Raw genomic sequence first — 21,294 nt, 5'->3', positions numbered from 1 at the left:
CAACTTGTATGCCAAAAAGACATTGTAGGCTTATTGTACATTACCGAGTCAAAGTACAAGGAATCGAAAGGATGAATCTTTTTGTTTACATGATTTTTTCGAACTAACCGATTCACTAGATTCGAACTTTTAGAGAGAAAGAATCGTTTAGGATGAACCGAATCGATTGACTAGAATGAATCAGAATTTCCAACGCTGTTTGTGAGGGGGACGGGACAGTTTAAGATGAACTGATTCAGTAGATTGAATCAGATTTTCTAACAGTACTGAAAGCCATTTAGAACAGCGTTTAGGAGCTCACTAGTGTCGACAAAAATCGAAAAAGTGTCTGTTTGCACTACATCACGAGTCTTCGGGAGAACTGAAGTAGCTAATTTCTGGAAAAGCATCGTGTGAAAACATCCGAACTACTGTCGTACGGTGCTGAAAAATATAGGTAAGGTAAAAGTTAGTATCGTCTAGTTGTAATGATTTTCCCCCTCAACACCGGTCTGCTTTTGTTTTACACAATTTTATATTTGAACTAATGAATACACACATACGTTTAATCTCTTGGACAATGAGAAATCGTTGCTGCGTTTATTATGCATTACGGTGATAAGTTTTGACCTTTTCTTTCAATTATGCCGGGATCAAAGGTTGCAACCCCGCGTGCTTATTTTTGCCTCTGGTTTTCTTTTATTTTCAAATTGATTCAAGAAGAAAAGGTGGTCCGAGCAACTAACATGAAATCAATGAGAGACTGATGTGGTATTAACGCAGGCCGTTTTCGCCTCTGCTCTTGTGGTGTGGAGCAGCTAAACAGCTCAAAGCCAGCGGGAGCTCGACAGGCCAGAAATGTGACATTTTGAAATGTGCTCCAAGTAGCTGCAGACATCCAGTGTTTTATTTAAAATCAATGTTTAGCCTGGAACAACCTGCTTAAGAGTTTTGACTGTTATGTGGCAATTTGTTTTCTTTATGCTTCCATCTCTCGTTCGGTAGCTCTTGCGTTTTCTGACACGTTGTTGAAAGTTTTAAAATATTGCTTTGTTGTTGCGTAGAGATTTTGTCCTAAAAATGTCACGTTGTTGTGTGAAACATCTATATTATTAGCGATTTCTACAATTATATACAACCGTTCAAAGGTTTGGGGTCGGCAATTTGATTCTGGAAGAAATATGGGCAACTTTATTAAGCAAGTACGTTTTAAATTGAACAAAAGTGACAGAAATATATTGAAACACTTTAAAAGTTATTATTTCAGATAAATGCTGTTCGTTTAATATTTCTATTCATCATGGAATCTCGTTTTTCACAAAAATATTAAGCAAAAACAATGTTTTCTATGTTGATAACAATAAGAAATATTTCTTAAGCACAAAATCAGCATATTAGAATGATTTCTAAAGGATTATGTGACACTAAAGACTTGATGGCTACAAGAAAAAGTCTTTGAAGAAGCTTTGCAATCACAGAAATTAATTACATTTTAAAATGTATTACAATGGAAAAATTTTAAACTGTAATACTATTCCACAATATTGCTGTATTTACTGTATTTTTGATCATATGAATGCAGTTGTGAGCACAAGAGACTTTTAAAAACGTAAAAAAAAATCGTACTAACACCAAACTTTTTAATTTAAAACCTCTTGACATTTTTTCATAAAACAGCAATGAGGATGTCAGCGATAATTATTCACAGTAATTGTTATTAAAAATTATTATTGCAATAAGTGAAATATAATAAAGGGATAAGAAAATATAATTCATACTTTTTTATTCGTTTGATACAGCTAAGTCAGGGTTACACAGTGAACATATAACATATATGTATAACAGATATAATATAACAGATTACCTTTTAAAATACCGCAAGGACATTTTCTAAAATAAGTCCAGGTAACTGAAATATGACATGTAAAATATTATGCCAAAGTCATGGGTTCAATTTCCAAATAAAGGTGTCTTTTTTTTTTTTTTTTTTTTTTTTTTTTTTTTTGGATAAAGCATCAAATCTTACAATACATTTCATATAATTTACAATTTCATCAGCAACAATGTGACCAAAACCAATATTTTCTTCATTTTTTCAAAAGCATTAAACACATTATAAAAAAAATAATAAAATAAAATAATTCACACTTTCCTGCTTGGATTTTTTATTTTTTAAATATTAATTTAATTACATGCCCATTCAGAGATTTTCCAGTGCTGTGGTTGATAGCGAGTACAATCAAGTGTAAATCAAATGAGTGTGTGATAGACGGTGAAAACAGTTCAGTGGGTTTAAGTTTTGTTAACCACGGAGAATACGTCCATGGCCCTGTGGGCATGTTAAAATTCATGACTCCTCTGATTTTTATTCATAAGGTTGAAGCTTGATGAAGCTGTCAGGGCTGGAAGACACACGAGGGGTCAGACGTACGTTTTCAAACACGCGTGACCTCACGCTGATGAGCCTAATTCACACATCCTCAAGGCCTTTCCCCTGAGCCCACCAATCACAATACCCTCCCACTTGACCTGCGACCCTCCACGGGGGTCTCCCATTGGCTGCGTAGTGAAAGGAAAGAAGGAGACATCCCTGCTGCTCATCTCCATCACAATGGCAGCATATGTTTGTGGGCATTTGAGCGCATGGAGCTGGCAGAGTCCATATTAGACTGACGACAGAGACCAGGTGCCTGAACTCCACACACACAGAGACGAAAGAGAAAGTCAACGCTGTTAGTAACACTTTTTCTCTGATTTATAACGCGCCCTCCCAAGCCGAACCGCTGGAGCTAGTCTATCTGTTTAGCACACAGAAAGAGCTCTCTGTATGCTTGTTTAGTAGGCAGGCTGTTGTAAACTTTGATGGGATCATACGCACTTTGGCATTGTGTTCTATGGAGTTGTAGATGTTGATTGATTATGGACTCTGAGATAGTTATATCACTGAGTGTGTCTGGGTTACAGGATTTCACTCGGTGCCCCGTGCAGACAGCTTACTGCTGATTAAACATTGATTTTCCTCGCCACCCTCTCACCCTGATAAATAGAGCATTAAAAGGTCTCCACAAATAATAACATTGTGGAATAATAAAATTTGTTATATCTGGGGAACCACAATGCTTTGAGTAATATCTTGGATTATTGCATTTTGATGATAATCTTGCATAGTGCAAGTGAGGGTTATTATCACATACAGTCAGCAGACATATCCTTACCATATTTTAATGAATAATAACCCACAAAAAACTCAGAAATAATATTATAAACACAATTTTTTTTACAGGTTTCCTGACGAACAGTCATGGAAGTGAGGTAAAAGAGAGCGAAGAGGAGGAGGAAGAGAGGGTGAAGACAAGTTTAGCTTGCAGAACAGGCTCTTCCTCTATCATGGTAAGTGAGCTCCTCCTAATTACTATTCAATAAACTCCCGTTAAATTAACAGCTCAATAGGCAACAACATCTGCTGTATGTGGCAGGCCAGTGAGTCGTACATCTTCCCCAAGCCTTTCTCTTTTCTCTCTCTTTCTCTTTTCCCCCTCCGTCTCACGTTGTCTCAACAACAGACGGTTTAGTGAATCACTCTCATCTGCCATTTGATTTCTCAGACTCTTTTCCACTATGCCTGTAGCACTGTGTATGTGTTTATCTGTATATATTGTATGTATATAGATACATGAGACTCTGGACCACAAAACCAGGCACGGGTATATTTGTAGCAATAGCCAAAAATACATTGTATGGACAAAATTATCGATTTTTTTTTTTACGCCAAAAATCATTAGGATATTAAGTAAAGATCATGTTCCATGAAGATATTTTGTAAATTTCGTACCGTAATATATCAAAGCTGAATTTTTGATTCGAAATATGCATTGCTAAGAACTTCATTTAGACAACTTTAAAGGCGATTTTCTCAATATTTAGATTTTTTTTGCACCCTCAGATTCCAAATATTCAAATAGTTGTATCTCGGCCAAATATTTTCATATTCTAACAAACCATAAATCAGTGGAAAGCTTGTTTATTCAGCTTCTCTCAATTTCAAAAAAATGACCCTTATGGCTGGTTTTGTGGTCCAGGGACACATAAAGTGCTCACCGATTAACTTTTTGAGAGTACACTGGTTGTGCCTGACATTTTCTGCTTAATAATAAATAATAATATAGATTATTTTTCAAAGGTTTAGGGTTAATAAGGTTTTTTTTTTACTTATTCAGCAAGGATGCATTGAAGGGATAGTTCACCCAAAAATGAAAATTCTGTCATTAATTACTCACCCTTATGTTCTTCATCTTCGCAACACAAAAAAGATATTTTGGATGAAATCCATGGTAGTTGCTTTGCTGTCTATGCAGGATGAGAAAGCTCTCGGATTTCATCAGAAATATCTTCATTTGTATTCCAAAGATGAACAGAGGTCTTACGGGTTTGGAATGACATAATTAATGATGAGTAATTCATGACAGAATTTTCATTTTTGGGTGAACTATCCCTTTAAACTGATTAAAAGTGACAGTTATAGTATCTCAATTGCAAATAAATGTTGGGGTCATATAATGCGATTTCATGTTTTCACTTGTCTTTGGAGTGTTACAAGCTGTTTGTGTATATATAAGATCTGTAAAGTTGCAAAGATTAAAGTCTCAAACCCAAAGAGATATTCTTTATAAAAGTTAAGACTCCGAAAATGACTCATTCAAACACGCCCCCACATGTCTACATCACGGTGTGGGAATATTTACATAACACCAGCCAAAAGTATATGTGAAGAAGGCATAACTTTTATTCTCGCTGTAGTATTATTGCAGCCGGCACCATGTTGTGGAGATGCTGTGTGTTTCATTGTGAAAGCGAAAGTACCTTGTTTGGCCTTCCAAATGAGTACACAACTACTCATTTAGAAGGCCAAGGTGTTTTTTTAACCTCAAACCACGTAAATGCATTGCATTATAACAAAGACACAAAATAATGTTCTTTATAGCAATACCATGACCCTAAACTATCTGTTCATCAAAAAATCCTGAAAAAATGTATCGGTTTCCTATTAAGCGACACAACTGTTTTTGACATTGATATTATTAATGAAGGATCATGTGACACTACAGACTAATGGCTAATGGAAAATTCAGGAATAAATTAAATTTTAAAATATATTAAATAGAAAACATTTTAAATTGTAATAATATTTGCACAATACTAGAGTTTTTACTGTATTTATCAAATAAAATATCAAAGTGGAGTACATTTTATAAAAAAGTGTACAATAAACATAAATAAATTCCACTATATTTCTATATTCTGTTGCATATAAGCCACTTACAATGCAAGATTCATTCTCATTTTGTGTATTCCCTGGGAGTCAAAACAAGACTTTGACATTGCTAATGCCGTGATCCATCAATACTGCCTTTTAAAGTCCCCATGTAATCAAAATTGAAGTTTTTTTGGCTTTTAGTATGAATATATTAGCCTTAAGGTTATCTGTAAGCTAGCGTGTTTCAAAACAATGACAAAATTCACATTTACAGGATATAAGCATTCAAAACTTCCAGTTTCTAACTTCCGTCAATATGTATCAAAGATTATGATGACATCATCCTGCACTTCAGCTTCTCATCAAACTTTCTGTCCAATCAAATGCTCTCTAGAATCCGAAGTGTCCTGCCCCCTACACTATAAATAGGTGCTGAAGCTGTGGCTGAAATCAGTCACTTGTTTACATTTTTAATATTTGTGAATGGCACGTACTGCACTATATAGTGAAGAGATAACAATCAGACAGTGTAAATGTCCACTGAGGCAAAATAAGTCTGGTTTTGCAGTGTGTCACGTGACATCGAACCATTTGAATTCTACACAGAATGCTGTATTTCATAGTGATATGAATGAGATTGTGGCTGTCATATGCGGTCAAATGCAGCTTTACTGAGCTCAACGGCTCTGGCCCAAGCTGTAATATAAACAAAACACTATTGGCTATTTAAAAAAGGGGGTGGGGACTGCTTTATATGTCCCGCCATGTCTTCCCTGTTTCAGTTGAAATTACGTCAACACATAGAATAACTCAGTTGACCTTTATAAAAGGTTTACAACAAAGTATTGTTGTGTAATTGTTCATGCAAAATTAAAAATTTGTTGTTTTTATTAAACCTTCTCATCATTGGGTTTTTATCGGTGGGAGTAAAAATTCTGGTGCTTTTAGCATCACCAGTGTTTTATATATGCAGCTGCGTTTTTACATATTGCAAAAATTGTGTATACAGTAATTGCGTTAAAACCAGGTAGAGTGCCATGATATGTTTAGGTGCTTTGAAGAGGAACTGCATAATTCAGCACTTTTCCAGTCTGTCATCTGAGAGCAAAGGCTGTCCGGCTGTCTGTCAGTGAAAGATTAGTTGCTCTGCTCACACGATCTCCGCTCTGCTGTCACAAAGGGCCGGGCAGCTGCCGGACCCATCCACGGGCATCACTCACCGCTAATGAACATATCAGTCCATTCCAAGCACCCTCCCAGACGCTCCTCGCGCAGCCGTGAAGAAGAGGGGTGAGGAAAGGCTAACCGAGTTAGCCGTTCTCAAGCGACTTGGACGGAGAAGACAGATTGAGGATGATGCAAATGGGTTGGGGTTTTTTTGTGTGTGTTTTTTTGTGTGCACATATGTGTGGGTGTGAAAATGATCAGTGTGCTTTGAAATGGCAAACCGCACAGCAAGGCCGGGCCCCAGCGCTCATTTCTCATCTTTCTCTCACCTGTTCCACACTGCAGAGCTCACAGCATTGATCCAGACACACCCGGCTCCTCGCCATCCATCATAAGACCAACACTCCCCTCACGCTGCTCAAGGTCCACGCGTCCTCCTTTCCGCTTTTAGCCACCCAGGTAAAGATATTCATCAGGCCTCTTATCCTCCTCCTTCTCCCTCCAGTAGTCTCTCTCTCATGGAGAAGACAACTTGCAGCCATATTAATGCAACGCAGCAGCCACTGGGAGGATAACAAGACCCCTAGTACCTGCACGAGAGAGAGAGAGAGAGAAAGGGGAAATAAAGCGAGTGTGTGTGTGTGAGATCTGCAAACACACACTGACATAAAGAGGTCATCTCATAAATCTTTAGTAGATAGGGTGATGCTGTTTGAGTGAGCTGTGAATGGGGCCTCAAAGCCGAAGTCACTAGGGTCAACGGATCAGGAGAAAGAAAAATAGAGTTATCCATGAGAGGAATCCGTAGACATCGCCACATACTTTATCTCTACTTCGGCTATAGTTATAATGGTCCTGCAGGTCATCCCTTGTGGTTAAATCAGGAAAGAAACTTGTTTTAATTAATCCTGTGAAAAGGCCAGGGCTAATTATAACAGGTGAAGGATGGCTTTCTCTTTTTCTTCTCCCTCTCTGTGCTGCACATCAGTCTCTTTGCACTCTCCTCTTCACCTGTGATTGATAGAGGACTCACTCCCAGAGCCTACAGATTTCCCATGCCTCCAGAATCATGTTGTTGTTTTTAGAGCAAGTGTATTTTTGTGCCGTTTTGTGCCTGTGAACAAAAACAGACAAAGTGTAAACTAAAAGCTGGAATGTGCTACATGACTTTTGTCCAGATTTTGGCCCTGAGTTGAGTTTAGTTGCCAAAAGTCAGAGCCTGTCTGTAGATTTCAAGCAGTTGGAGTTTACAAATATAATGCGTTTGTTCACCCAAAAATGAAAATTCTGTCATTAACTACTCACTCTCATGTCATTTCAAACCCATAAGACATTCATTCATCTTCATAACACAAATTAAGTTATTTTTGGTGAAATCCAAGACTTTTTTGACCCTCCATAGACAGCAACGTTCCATGTTCAGGATCCAGAAAGGTAGTAAGGACATCAATAAAATAGTCCATCTGACATTAGTGGTTCAGCCGTATGTAAAACATTTGAAATTTTTGAGCATTTTAGAATACATTGTTTTAATTTTGATAATGTATCATTTGTCAATAATGTATAATGTATATGGTTTATATAGATGTCATTTTAATATATTAAAATATATTTAATCTAGACCACATTACAATAAAAAAAATTATTTTGTCTTGCAGCAAAGAAACAAATTAAGAAAAAAACATTTTTGAAAAACTATATTTTATTCACATTTTAACCCCTTAACTGCCACCCCCAACCCCCCTATTTTTGAACATAGACGTGAAAGTGCATTAGCCAAACTTAAATTGTTATAATTCATGAACGGTTCTGAATATAGGCCTAAAGTTGGTCTTTTTAATGGAGACAATCAGCAGATTATTAAGTGAAATCATTAAAAAAAGGAATCTAGAAAAGTTACAGATTTTTTAATTTGCTTTAAAAAAGTACTGTACCATTTTCTTTTTTTATATATATGTTTTATTTTATTATATAAAATAAATATTTTACGAAATAGTTTTTAATTCAAAATTGCTATAAAATTAAACCTCCTGTTATGATGTAGATTTTTTTAAGGTGCACTCTTGTTGTAAATTAACCTATTACTGTTCTTACATAATTTGTAAGAAAGAAAAACTGTGATAAAATATCTATTTATGAGTCTTAGACCTTTTCAACGATATATAGTTTGTCGTGATTAGATTTAACTGTAATGTAATGAAGGCGTCCCTCCAGCGGGACGATGACAGTTTAGGGGTTACAAAATTCTATGTCCTTTGTAGGCAATGTCAGACGTAAGTTATAAAAAGGAAACAAACATGAAAAGTCATGTATAGGCAAAAATATTTTTTTTATTCACCAATCAATTTTTAGATTTAAGGCTATTTTTATCCGAACTTTGTACAAAGATGATTCTCAACTATATTATAGTATATATGATATACTATTTTATTTTATGCAGTGTGTGCGTAAAATGTCCATAAATTGGTATTCCTATTCTATGCAATGTATCTATACATTGCACCTAATTTGCATATTAATGTATTCTTGGGGCAAACCATAATGAAAAAAGAAGTGTAATAATGGAAGTTATAATGTGGCAACATTTTCATAAGAATATCTCATATTTCATAGCAATATTGATCTATGATTTCTTTCCCTATTGACTTGTTGTGTCTTCCCAAAATGCCTGATTAACATGCTGTTTGTCTTGGTGTCCTCTATGGAAGACATGTATGAAAATGATGCCCTTTTTGGTAACAAAAAGTCCTATTCCAAATTGAAACCCCACAATATTTTTCTGAGATGTTCATTTATTACAAAGAATTTGAAAATTAGTCAGATTCAAGTGATATAAATGATAGAATGCTAAATTTGATAATTTTGTCAATATGTTATTTTTAAAGACTAAGGAGATGGAGTGTTTATGATCAAATCTCCAAACATTTGATTCCTCTAAAAAGCCCTGAATGTGCTCTGTACAGGACATACAGACTTAAAACTGTGGCATGTATGGTCTCAAGGTATTTTTTCATGGTTTATGAGATCGCAGACGGTTTTACTGAATGCAGCCTTGGATGTTATCAACAACAAGATATGGGAAGTGCTTTCACCTTTCTACATCCTACTTATCCCTGTAAATTTCTTCTTGTTTTCCTATCCCAAGTATGTTGCTTTTAGCTTTTTGCGTTTATCATTGTTTGTCCCTACTGTCTACGGCCCTGTCACCGCAATACTACGAGCCACCAGTTGAGAACCGCTACTGTAAGAGAACTCACAAATCTTTTCCTCTCTTTACTTTCGGGTACAAGTATTGAATAAAAGCTGTATAGTTATTTTACTACAGGGTTGTCAGTTGGGTGCCACAGATTAAACCATAATGAGTTAAGCAGCCCAAAGGATAAGAGCTTCTGTTGTGCTTCACTCACGTTTGTTGTGTTTGTGTTCATTTACTTTTGGCAATGCTGTTGGTAACGCAGGTGAAGCATGACATGTTCATTTGGATGAAAAAAAAAAGAAGCATTCACAGCTGGGGAAGAATATTTCTGTCCTGATGTCAGCAGGCATTCGTTAATAGGGCCACTTCACTCTCTTTGCTTTTGGAAGTGTTAACTGCACACCCAAATTAGCTCTGATGAGCAGACGCAGCCTAACGTAACTGATAGATCTCCGCCGGCCGTCAGTTTTAATTCTGTAATAAAGAGTATAAAATTATTTAGTATGATTACAAGCTAAGATAAAGATTATGAGGGAATTATCATGTTCAATTTGTTATTTGAACTTGAATATCAATTATTATTTGATAATGAGCAAAAAGTGATTTCTTTCTCTTAATTATGATATCTTTGATTGTTTATTGAGAATATTTGTGCTCTTGACTTGAGTATGAATACTTGTGTGGATGATTTACAGTTCGTCCCATGCTGCGAAACGAAGATTGCTTTTATACACATTGCCATTATGACAATCCACGAAGCGCTTTGATGCCCTTACTGTACATCTGAATTATTTACATACAGTGAGTCAACGTGTGGTAGTGGATGTCTTTAATAAGGCCATCAGGGGCAGAGGGATGGGTCATCGCTCTCTCCTGTCTGCCGCAGGAGGCTCTCAATGCTGTTCAGTGGCAGAGGCTGGGCTTGTGCCATGGCAGCTTTCCTCAGGTGCTGACCTGACACACTTTGTCCTCCCAATATCTTTTTTCCGACAGGGATTTATTTCTCATGTCTGCCATAGAACTTCTCCAGGCTGTGGCATTAGAAAGGGGTCTGTCAGAAAGTGAGAGGCGATAAGTGTGCTGTGTCTGACTATGAGCTACTTGTTATCTATGTCCCCTCTTTCCTCCACGGGACTATCAGCTAGATGCTTGATGGATTCCCAGGGAGGCCGTGCTCGGATTTAATTGATACAAGTGTCAACCATATTGGCAAAATATTTAGTTATGATCAACACCTGGATGAAAATCAGGTCGGATTTTTAAAATATATTCAAGTCTTATAATTTACTACTATGTTTTATGATCTATTTATTTATTGTCATATTATTTTTTGCATAGACTTTTTATGAAATGTAAAACACTCCCATTGCAGTTTTTAACAATTTCATATTTTGGTGAATTGGTGGCAAATTTGTATGAATTTGTAAGAGATTAGAATATGTTTTATACATTCTATGTTGGGGTGGACCTTCATACATTTTATATGAATCAGATCATACAAATTCGCCAGCAATGAATAAAATTAAAATTGCTAGAAATGTTTATGAAACCATGTTTGGAAATTTAAGTAGTAGTTGACTTATAGTTTTCTCTTTAAATTTAACAAACATAAAACCAAAGCATGCACATCAAAAAAAAATTGGGTTCCCTTCCAAAAAAAAAAAAAAAATAATAATATATTAGGGCTGTCAACTGATTAATCACGATTAATCACATACAAAATAAAAGTTTGAGTTTGCCTATTAAGTGTGTGTATTGGGTGTAATTATTATGAATATATAAATACAAACACATTCATGTATATATTTAAGAAATGTATACAAATATTTAAGTATATGTATTTATTATCATTTTTATATAATTTATATATAAATAATATTTTGTACATAACATATTTGTATTAAATATATACATACATTTTTTGTATTTATATATACATAATTATTACACACAATGTAGGCAAAATCAAACTTTTATTTTGTTTGCGATTAATTATTTGACAGCCCTAATATATATATATATATATATATATATATATATATATATATATATATATATATATATATATATATTTTTTTTTTTTTTTTTTTTTTTTTTTTTTGCATACACACACACACACACACACACACACACGCACACCAATAAAAAACAAACCAAGAAAAGTCGGCACGCCATAGACTCCAAAAACACAAAAACATTTAATAGTGGATTTCACACAAGGTGCCTTGTGCACTCTTTGAAATCAAAAAATGCTGTCAGTAATGAGTGAATTTTAGCTCAAGACCCAGATTAGTCTAATTCATAAACTGATCATTTATCATTTATCCACACAGAGACGCGTTTAGCTGTATATGTAAAAATTTTGTATCATATAGGCATTTCATCCAGACAGATCCAACTTTCCAGAGTGGATGAATCTGAAAACAACGCCCTTGCATTTTTGTGTGTACAGGCAATCCGTATATTTTGTGAAATGATGATGTCATCACCCATGTCTCGAACCTAGTCAGACACAGCTACATCATGTAACAGCAACAACAACATGAACAATGAATTTTTATTAACTAACATTAACACAGATTAATAAATAGTGTAATAAATGTATGTTCGTCTTGTTGTTGTGTTAGGTTGGTATACAGAATGTATACAGAATGTGTGTTTATGCACATTCTCCAAGTCATCTTCTCATTTTTAGTTTATCTCTGTGTCAGAATTACAGAGCCACATAATGGTCTGGTATGTATACTACATAGTTTTCAGTCTGTTTTAGTAGTTTCAGATATTTATGATGCTTACGGAATTTTTTTTTAGAACAAGACCAAAAGATTGGTTAGGGAAATCTCTGGCTACGTGTGGACGGACCCTTAGGGGTGCGTTTTCCAAAAGCATAGTTATCCAATATTTGAATTTTTCCCAGATTCATAGTTTCGGCAAACATTTTCAGACAGCATCACAAAGTTGTATGGTTGGAACTACAGCTCTTGACCTGTGGTTAGAATCACAGTTTATGTTAGTATAACATATGCACTTAAAGAATTAGTTCACTCCTGACATAACATTTCCTGATAATTTACTCACCCACATGTCATCCAATATGTCTATGTTCATGTCTTTCTTTCTTCAGTTGAAAAGAAGTTAAAGTTTTTGAGGAAAACCTTCCTGGATTTTTCTCCATATAGTGGACTTCAATGGGAGACAAGGGGTTGAAGGTCCAAATTGCAGTTTCAGTGCAGCTTCAAAGGGCTCTACACAATCCTGGTTGAGGAATAAGGGTCTTGTCTAGCGTGGAAAAGAATGTATACTTTTTAAACACAAATGCTCATCTTGCGCTAGCTCACTAGGTCACGCGTGGTTTGTTCTTCATCTGTGTACTCCAGTTCAAAAAGGTAGGGTCAGGCAAAAACTCATCTGATCTTTTCCTCAACTGCAACGTCTGACATCTTTGTTTTACACTCTTAAAAATAAAGGTGCTTTAAAAGGCTCTTCACAGCGATGCCATGGAAAACCCATTTTTGGTTCCACCATTCAGTCAAAGGTTCTTAAAAAAAACATCTCTGTCTTACCCTTTTATAATGTGAAGAACCTGCTTTTGCCACAAAGAACTCTTTGTAAAACAACATTTTTCAGATCTTAAAGGTTCTTTATGGAACCATTTAGACAATCATGACTTTTGTCACGTGTGGTCTTTCCAATGTGACCACGTAACATGTGAAGTCATGAATGCAGAGCTAGTGCAAGATGAGCATTTGTGGCTAAATTATTATTTTTTCACATAGAGACCAATCGTTTTCATGAATAAAATCCTTGTTCCTCAGGCCTTATTCCATCGTTTGGAGCCCATTGAAACTGCAGTTTGGACCTTCAACCCACTGAACCCTATTGAAGTCCACTATATAGAGAAATCCTGGAATCTTTTTTCTCAGAAACCTTTATTTCTTTTTTTATCACTCCACCACCTACACGACATCAAGGACAGTTTTAACCAATGTGGATTGAACAACAGGTAAGCAACGAAGTTTCTACAACAGTACATTGTACTGTGGCAGTTAAGCACCAAGTGACACCATTGTTAGGGAGAATGCACCCCAGATTTGTTTCCTGAACCAAATCAACCAATTTATTGAATAGATAAGAATGAAAATACCAATTAATTCATTTACATGTATGTATCACATGAGATATGCTCCACTTTTGATGCTTTATAAAGCTCTGGTCCTCATTAATTTTAACTGCATAGAAAAGAACGACCAGTACAATCTTCAGTGTTGGATTTCATGTCTCCTCTAAAAAAAAATGGTAACACTGTCTGATCAGACCTCATAAGAAGGTACATGATGCTCTGATGAATGTCAGAAAGATTACATCACTGTTTTGAGACTCCCTCAGTCCTCTCACATTCTCACTTGTGTAGTTCTGCTAACTTCTGCTTCATTCTCCCAGATGGTCTGGTATAACTAAATGATCATTGTCTTCCGTACTTCCAGTCAAGTAGGCAATGCTTTTTCCAAAGCTCCTAAGTGGCCATAATTCATTCAGAGAGTTACTTTTGACATGGATATCTTATTGTATCTAGTTCAAGTGAAAAGTTTTTCCACTTTCCCCGTTCTTACCCTTTAAATAATGATGGGTCCTTTTAAGCACGGCTCTGCACTTAATCCTCACTCATTTTGTCTTAACAGTCAAAGCCCAGTCCTGCAATTAGACTGAAATGTCACCAGACTCTGCGTTCATGCTTCACTCCCACTCTCGATACCCTCCACACACCCTCACAGTCCCTCCGCTTTTAGCGGAAGCATGCATCCTCTTTCCAAATGGACCTCACGCAGGCCTTGACTCTGCACTTGTTTTTCTGCAAGCCGTCAGCTCTGGTGTCACCCAGGTCCTGTGCCAGCTCTACATCTATTACTCACCTAATTGATGTAGAGGCCTGTGTGCTGTGCTGCCGCCCTGCAGATTAACCAGCCAGAATTATTTTCACTGCAGCCATTGCGACCCATAGAGCATCTCGTTCTAGTATTACATTTCTCTGTACTGCCCCAGAGGGCATGGGGGAAAAAAACAGGGGCATCCATGGTGTTTGGAGCACGATATGGACTTCAGCCAAAAAAGCGGTGCTGTATTTGGGGCTGTCCTGAAGAGCTTGCAATAAATGTATCCATTACGTGTATAGATAATGATAAGCATGGGTTCATTTTTGGTTGTTATGAGTTTCTGATTTCTGTTCAGGGATTTTTCTTTTCACTAACAATGCCTTGTTGTCAATTTGCACTGTTGAGAAAGACTACTCCTGTAGAAAAACACAACACAATTGTGTCAGACAAGAATTAGGAGTGGCTGTCTCTTCAGAAAATATCTTAATCACATTAGACTGACCTTGTAACTTTGTCTTTTTTTTTTTTTTTTTATACGTCAGATAATTTACATTAGGATGACAGGACATTTGGTGCCAGTGCTGGGCTTGCCAAATGTTAATCCACCTTTGTTGGGCAGAAATCCAAGCTACTGTTGATAATAATAGAAACAAGGCCTGGTTAGCATGATTCATGCCCATGCTTATCAAACTGTATGTTGTTCATCTCATGAATAGAGATCTATTCCTTATATTGCCAGGCTCTCACATTGAATATATTTGGTCTTGTGGAAATGTTTTGTCCATATCAGAACGTTTTAACCACACTGCAAACAAAATGTGTAAAACAACAGTGCTTTCTGCCAGAAGAATTATTGCTGTTGAAAAAGTGCAAAATAAATAACTCTAAGATATGACCAAGGTAAATAGCCTTTTAGACATATTGAAAAACTGTAGAAATGTAAACTGAAAAACTGCCAGAACTGTAGACTATAATATCATGTGACCCAAAAATGTGACAAAACAACATTGACTAATTTTTGTCTGCTATTTTGAGTAGCTGTCCTAGAGGTTCTCCTGATCATGCAATAAACAACAATTATTTTCTCTGCTAGTCATTTGAGTTTGTTTCGAGTTTTGGGACAGGCCATCTTTTTATGTGGTTAGTATGTGACATTTTGAAAATGTGACGTTGTCTTTGATTGAATCTTTGGCTAATTGTAGGGATATTTAATTGTAATATTATAATTACAAATGAAAAAATATTACATTGTTTACTGTTGTTAAATATTATTATCCTACCAAATCTGCAAGCGGTAGATTAAGAATGAAAAAATGATAAATATAATCGATCAGTAGAACGATCTATAACGTTGAGATCTTTCATTAAACATTTTGATTGTTAAATGATAACCACATTAGCAGTTTATTCTGTTAAGTATGGTATTATTATTATAATTAGAGTATGTTTTAGCAGTTCCACCGTGCCAGTAACATTACCAAAAGATTAAAGTTGTCTGCTGAGTTTAAACGGTTAGCAAATTTTATGCCGGAAAAGGGATACATTTCGATGAAAACTGGATAAAATAGAGTTGTCAAATAAAACATTTCTCTCGTGAAAAGTGAATTAGGGCCTCTCAGTTTAGACAGTATCCCATGAAAACTTTATATATCCATCTTACCAGATGTGTGGGCAGATCATTTACAATCCCCAGAAAGGTCATGTGAATAAAAGTTAGTGAAAAGATCCGATATTGCCTGTGAAATCGGAGCTCTCGGGGTCGGAAGCGGAGAATAAATTATGGAATAAAACTGTCCAGACAGACGCTCACTGGAGTAAGTGACAAATCTCTCTGAGTCATTAGACATGCAGAATACTCACAGACCCCGTGCAGACAACGAAAAATGACTTATAAATATTTTTGTTCAGTCCTTCAGGCATGGACGATCTCGCTTAAGTTGCCTGCGAACTACCTCTACAACAAGGTGAATTGAAAAAAACAATTATTATATTTACACAAAATCAAATCAACCGTATGTAACGTTTCTTTGACTGATAGTTGTGCAGGATGCTAATTTTATATATCTGGAATATTTTGATTTAATTATGTAATCCTAAAAGTATTATTATTATTGGTAGTAGTAGTAATAATAATAATATAAACTGTAGTTAAATATAATCAGCGTGCGCAGAATGTATTGCATTGTAAAATGAACTTTTGTATTTGCATGAATTCAGTAGTGGTATCTTCCATGGCATTTCATTGCGTCATATCTGCTTGCGCAGGCGTCCTGCTCACTGTAGGCAAAGCTAAATGATCATGTCACACAGGCGTAACCACCTGCCTCTGTATCCTTTTATGGTGCTTTTTTCTTTTTTTATATATCTTTTTCGGTGGACTAATATTTGTTTGAAGGACGTATTCAAATATGCTATTTTATTGTTGTTTTACTCGTGGTCGCCTATTTATTTGTGGTTTTATAAACTGTGGAGTAGTTATGGCTATTGTTTTTGTCGAATTTCTAAATGTTTGTTTACTCGCTGCAAGAATAAATCAAATTTACGATTACTATTAGCCCTATGCAAATTGTATAATTCGTTTAATATGAATTATTGCTGTTATACATTAATTTTTGATACAACTTAATTTAGCATATTTGCTTTTATTTAAAACGATTCAAACAAGGCGGCAAAAAAGGAAGACTTTCTCTAGTGAACCTAGAGTCTACTAACCAACAAAACGCACTGTTTTGTCACGCTGTAGATCAGCCTTTATCCGCCATGCACGGGTGTTATCCGGTGTCCCTCGCGGTGAGCTTCAGCCTTATTCTGCCAATTTAACCCAGGCCCCGTCACGCTAAAGTGCACGACGAAAACAACGCAAAAACAATCATTAGACGCTTTAGCCAATGCACTAATTATATGAAATACATACGCGCTACAAATATAGATTAAATATAGCCTACATAATTACATTTTATTATAACTATTAGCCTAAAATTATTTTACATTGTTTAGTTTTATTTCTGTATGCATATCTGTAAGTTTACCCCCGTTCTGCGTAAATCGACGAAAAATAGTTCCCATAATGCCAAAAATACCGGGGATTGAACAGCAGGCGATTTTTAGAGATGAAATATCTTACTGCTGATGTGAGCTGGCCCTTTGCGCTTGAATTATGGCAAAGAAGATTTGGTGCAGCTGAAGGGGACGATCTCTCTCTCCCTCCCTCTCCCTCTCTCTTTCTTTCTCTATTACACACACACACGCACACACACTTATTTTGTTCTATCCACAAGTGTTATCAGCCATGATATACTACCTGACTCTAAAATACGTTTATTGAACAAAACATTTTTGAGCAGACGTTTTTAGTTTAATAGACCATTTTAATTGCAAACATCGACAACTTTTGTTAGCAGTCTTTTTCTAGAATTTAATTTTACTGTAAATATTTAACTAAAATATGTAAATGTGTTAGTTGTAATAGCGCGGTGCCAATGTGTAAATAAGAACGAACAGAATATCGACAAATCATTAATTTGTAGTAAAGAGTGGGAGCGTTAAGTATTGTAATCCGGCTGAGCTCCTCCTCCCGGCCATGCCCTCTAATTAACGGGGCTCCTTTCCTGCTAAAGTCTGCATCGGACTGCAACATAGTCAAAGAGCAAGAGGGAGAGAGAAAGAAAGAGAGAGAGGGAGGGAGAGAGAGAAAAGTGCCACTGGATGTAATTGATTGTCTTGCTATCAAGAATAACTTGTTAGTAATAGTCAATTCTGGCTGCTTTTGAGGCTGACTGTTTCCACTGAAGCATCAGAGGTTGTCAGGCTGCTTCTCACTGAAGCTCAACCGTTATCCAGGAGCTGGGGACAGCAGACGTGGCTTTTTAAAGAAAGACTTTAAAGTTTTCCAACCCTGCGGCAAAAGCAACAACATGCTGCTGATCGGCTACATGTAATTCCGCGGATTTGGGGATTTCTTCTCATTCAAGTTCATCAGTAGTTTTTATAAACTGAGCTCTTCTGCACTGGGCGAATTCGAAAAGAAAGAAGAAAACAAAAAAACTCTAGCGTATTTTCAAAACAAGCTAAAAAGACAAATAATGACCTCCAAAGAAGACGCAAAAGGCGCCTCGGTTGAGGATCGAAGGCGCAGTCCGTTGGACCATCTTCCTCCACCTGCTAACTCAAACAAGCCCCTCACTCCCTTCAGCATAGAGGATATTTTAAACAAACCTTCTGTCAAACGAAGTTACACAATTTGCGGCACGGCGCACCTGCTTTCGTCCGGTGAGAAGCACGCTTCCACGGGCCATCCCCTCTCCAACCGCGCGTTGCTCACCCAGACATCTCCACTGTGCGCCCTGGAGGAACTCGCCAGCAAAACCTTCAAGGGACTGGAAGTCAGTGTTCTACAAGCGGCAGAAGGTAAACACAAGGCCCGTTGTGTGTGCAAAATTAGCTGGTTGATCGTGATAGAATTTAATAATGCTATTGGTGAAAATTTATTTTTTAAAGTTCTCAGCAGCTAAAGTATTTATTTATGGTTAAAAGATTTTCCAGTGTCTTTGTTAAAGTCACTTTATCATAGAGAAAACGTGCATTAATTCTGCGATCAAAATATATCTAAAATATATTTCCACGTGCAATAAAAAACTAAACGGCTGAAATGTTTGCACGTACAATTAAATAGGACTCGTATAGTATTCGTATTTTCAGGCCTGTTTAATTGAAACTGAACTGTTTAATAGTCTTGAAGGCTATTATGTTTTAGAAATGACAGTAAGCTAATATTCGTATTATTTGCATTAGTACTAAATGAGCTGTAATTGTTGCAACTCGTTAAAGTCAAGTATGTATTTTAATATCGCTGCATTGTTTTTGTTCGTTTGTTTTAGGAAGAGACGGCATGACACTCTTCGGTCAAAGGAATACCCCTAAAAAGCGGAGAAAGTCGAGAACAGCCTTTACCAATCACCAAATTTACGAACTGGAGAAGAGATTTCTCTATCAGAAATATCTGTCTCCTGCTGATCGGGATCAGATCGCTCAGCAGCTCGGGCTCACGAATGCTCAAGTCATCACCTGGTTCCAGAACCGTCGAGCCAAGCTCAAAAGAGACCTGGAGGAGATGAAAGCGGACGTGGAGTCGGCCAAAGCAGTAGGCAATGTACCTTTTGAGAAAATGGCCAAACTGGCAGACCTAGAGAAATGCGTCAATGGCACTCTCGGAGAATCAGTGTCCAAGTCACCTTCGCTATCTAACCACGAACACGAGGGCACCAACAAACTCCACATGTCACCGTCATCACCGTTTACAGACCACACAACGAGCAAAGAGTGTTCGGAGGACGAAGACGAGGAAATTGATGTCGATGACTGATTTTCATTGAACAGCGTCGGTATTATTTACCTACCTTTTTTCCTGAGATGGTCCTCTAAAACCATAGAGTTGAAAGTGCCATTAATGCACCAAATGTATTAAATGACTTGTATTAAAAGCAAATATAAAAAAGGAAAAAAAAAATCAAAGCAAGCATGGGACAGTTTCTTCAGATCTATTTATGCAGTGGCAGTATTGTAATCATTTAGCCTATTCGTTTAAACAGATAGCTGAAGAGCAATAAGTACCTTGATAATATTTCAGTCAGATATAAACAAACACACACACATGAAGCACGATTGCCCACGCAGAACATTTTTACCCGGTTCTGACTAAGTTGAATGCATGTTTTATTTTGTTCCACGAAATTATTTTTGTTCAAAATGGCTGCAGATCGTATATAGAGAAATCAAACTATCCGATTCTTAATTCACACACGCAGCCCCCCCCTGCGTGTCCCTATTATGCCTTTTGGCCTATGACTAAATCGTTTGATAAAAGAGTGTATTATAGAACATTTCCTACAAAAGCTATCACGGGAAAAAAACGACTTCTCTGATTAAATCTGGATTGTCACATTTTAATATATTTCTTATGGTTTGTATGCCTGTAAGTGCCTTTTTAAGCCAGGAAACCATTTAAACCAAGTGTACAAAGTGTAATGTATTTAAAATGAAATAAAATGTCTTTCTCTAAATTTTTGACGTTAGTCTGATAGTTTTATTTATCGTTTTGGAAATAAGCAATCGAGTTAATATAAGCAAAGCGTACAGCTTGTGTACAATTGCATTTTTGTTTTGTTTAGCTTTGTAGCCTACTTTTTATTTCCTGCACCAACACTCTTTTAAGAATGCTTTGAATGTGTTTTAGATGCGACATTTTACGCTTTTGATTTTCAAAATGGCATAACGTGTTTTCCAGTCCCCACGATGTGTTTCAATATCCACAATGGATGTGTGTGAGAAAGCGAAATCTGGATTGATGAATGCGCGCATAAAGGATGGCCAAAAACGCAGGGTTTTTGGCCCGTTTCTCTGCGCTTGAAAGACGCTATTTCCCTGCAAAGCGAAGAGAGGCAGTCATTTCTAGCGTAAGGCGTGAAAACTGGGGACAAATGAGCAGTCTCCCCTGATGTGACAAGCTACAATGAAGCATGCTCTGCCTCCCGCGGCTCTCAATACGGAGACAAGCGTGTCCCACCGAACAAAAAGGACACAAACGTTTGGAGGCCATATGGTTTTTGAATTTTCCTCACAATTTTCAGACAATTTGATGGATTGAGCTGGCCTTCTTTTTAAAGTGTTTCGCTCAGTTTTCACAAAGGCAATAATGCGCACAGGGGCGAGGGCATCTGGGCCTATTAATGTCCCCTCTATTCTCTCTTTTCACTCGGCTGTTTTAAACAAGTCTATGAATTACAATGATACTGACTCGTCTTGTTAAGAGGTTGTCTTCTGCCTTTGTT

The 21,294-nt window shown here is 36.6% G+C and overlaps 1 protein-coding gene across 3 annotated transcripts; it reads left to right on the top strand.

Moving 5' to 3' along the window:
- Positions 1-272: 272 nt before the first annotated feature.
- Positions 273-20,873, top strand: lbx1a (ladybird homeobox 1a). Of its 3 annotated transcripts, XM_051125367.1 has the most exons (7): positions 273-436; positions 2,356-2,711; positions 3,263-3,369; positions 6,746-6,859; positions 16,376-16,431; positions 18,239-18,874; positions 19,345-20,873. In XM_051125367.1, exons 6-7 carry the CDS (start codon positions 18,550-18,552, stop codon positions 19,827-19,829), a joined length of 810 nt encoding a protein of 269 aa, XP_050981324.1. In that variant the 5' UTR covers positions 273-436; positions 2,356-2,711; positions 3,263-3,369; positions 6,746-6,859; positions 16,376-16,431; positions 18,239-18,549; the 3' UTR covers positions 19,830-20,873. The 3 variants fall into 3 exon arrangements, with proteins under 3 accessions (XP_050981324.1, XP_050981321.1, XP_050981323.1); XM_051125364.1 differs by lacking the exon at positions 2,356-2,711; XM_051125366.1 differs by lacking the exons at positions 2,356-2,711; positions 16,376-16,431.
- The last annotated feature ends 421 nt before the right edge of the window (positions 20,874-21,294 follow it).

This window comes from Labeo rohita, chromosome 13 (genome assembly GCF_022985175.1).
Source record: "Labeo rohita strain BAU-BD-2019 chromosome 13, IGBB_LRoh.1.0, whole genome shotgun sequence".
NCBI lineage: Eukaryota > Metazoa > Chordata > Actinopteri > Cypriniformes > Cyprinidae > Labeo > Labeo rohita.
Note: the sequence above shows the minus strand (reverse complement) of the source record. Positions and strands in the feature narration are given on the sequence as shown.

What these genes read in the sequence shown, in the direction of transcription:
- lbx1a (XM_051125366.1), top strand. Translation starts at nt 18,550, where the DNA reads ATGACCTCCAAAGAAGACGCAAAAGGCGCCTCGGTTGAGGATCGAAGG. An exon ending in TGTTCTACAAGCGGCAGAAG is followed by an intron (nt 18,875 to 19,344) that starts GTAAACACAAGG and finishes CGTTTGTTTTAG; the next exon opens with GAAGAGACGGCATGACACTC.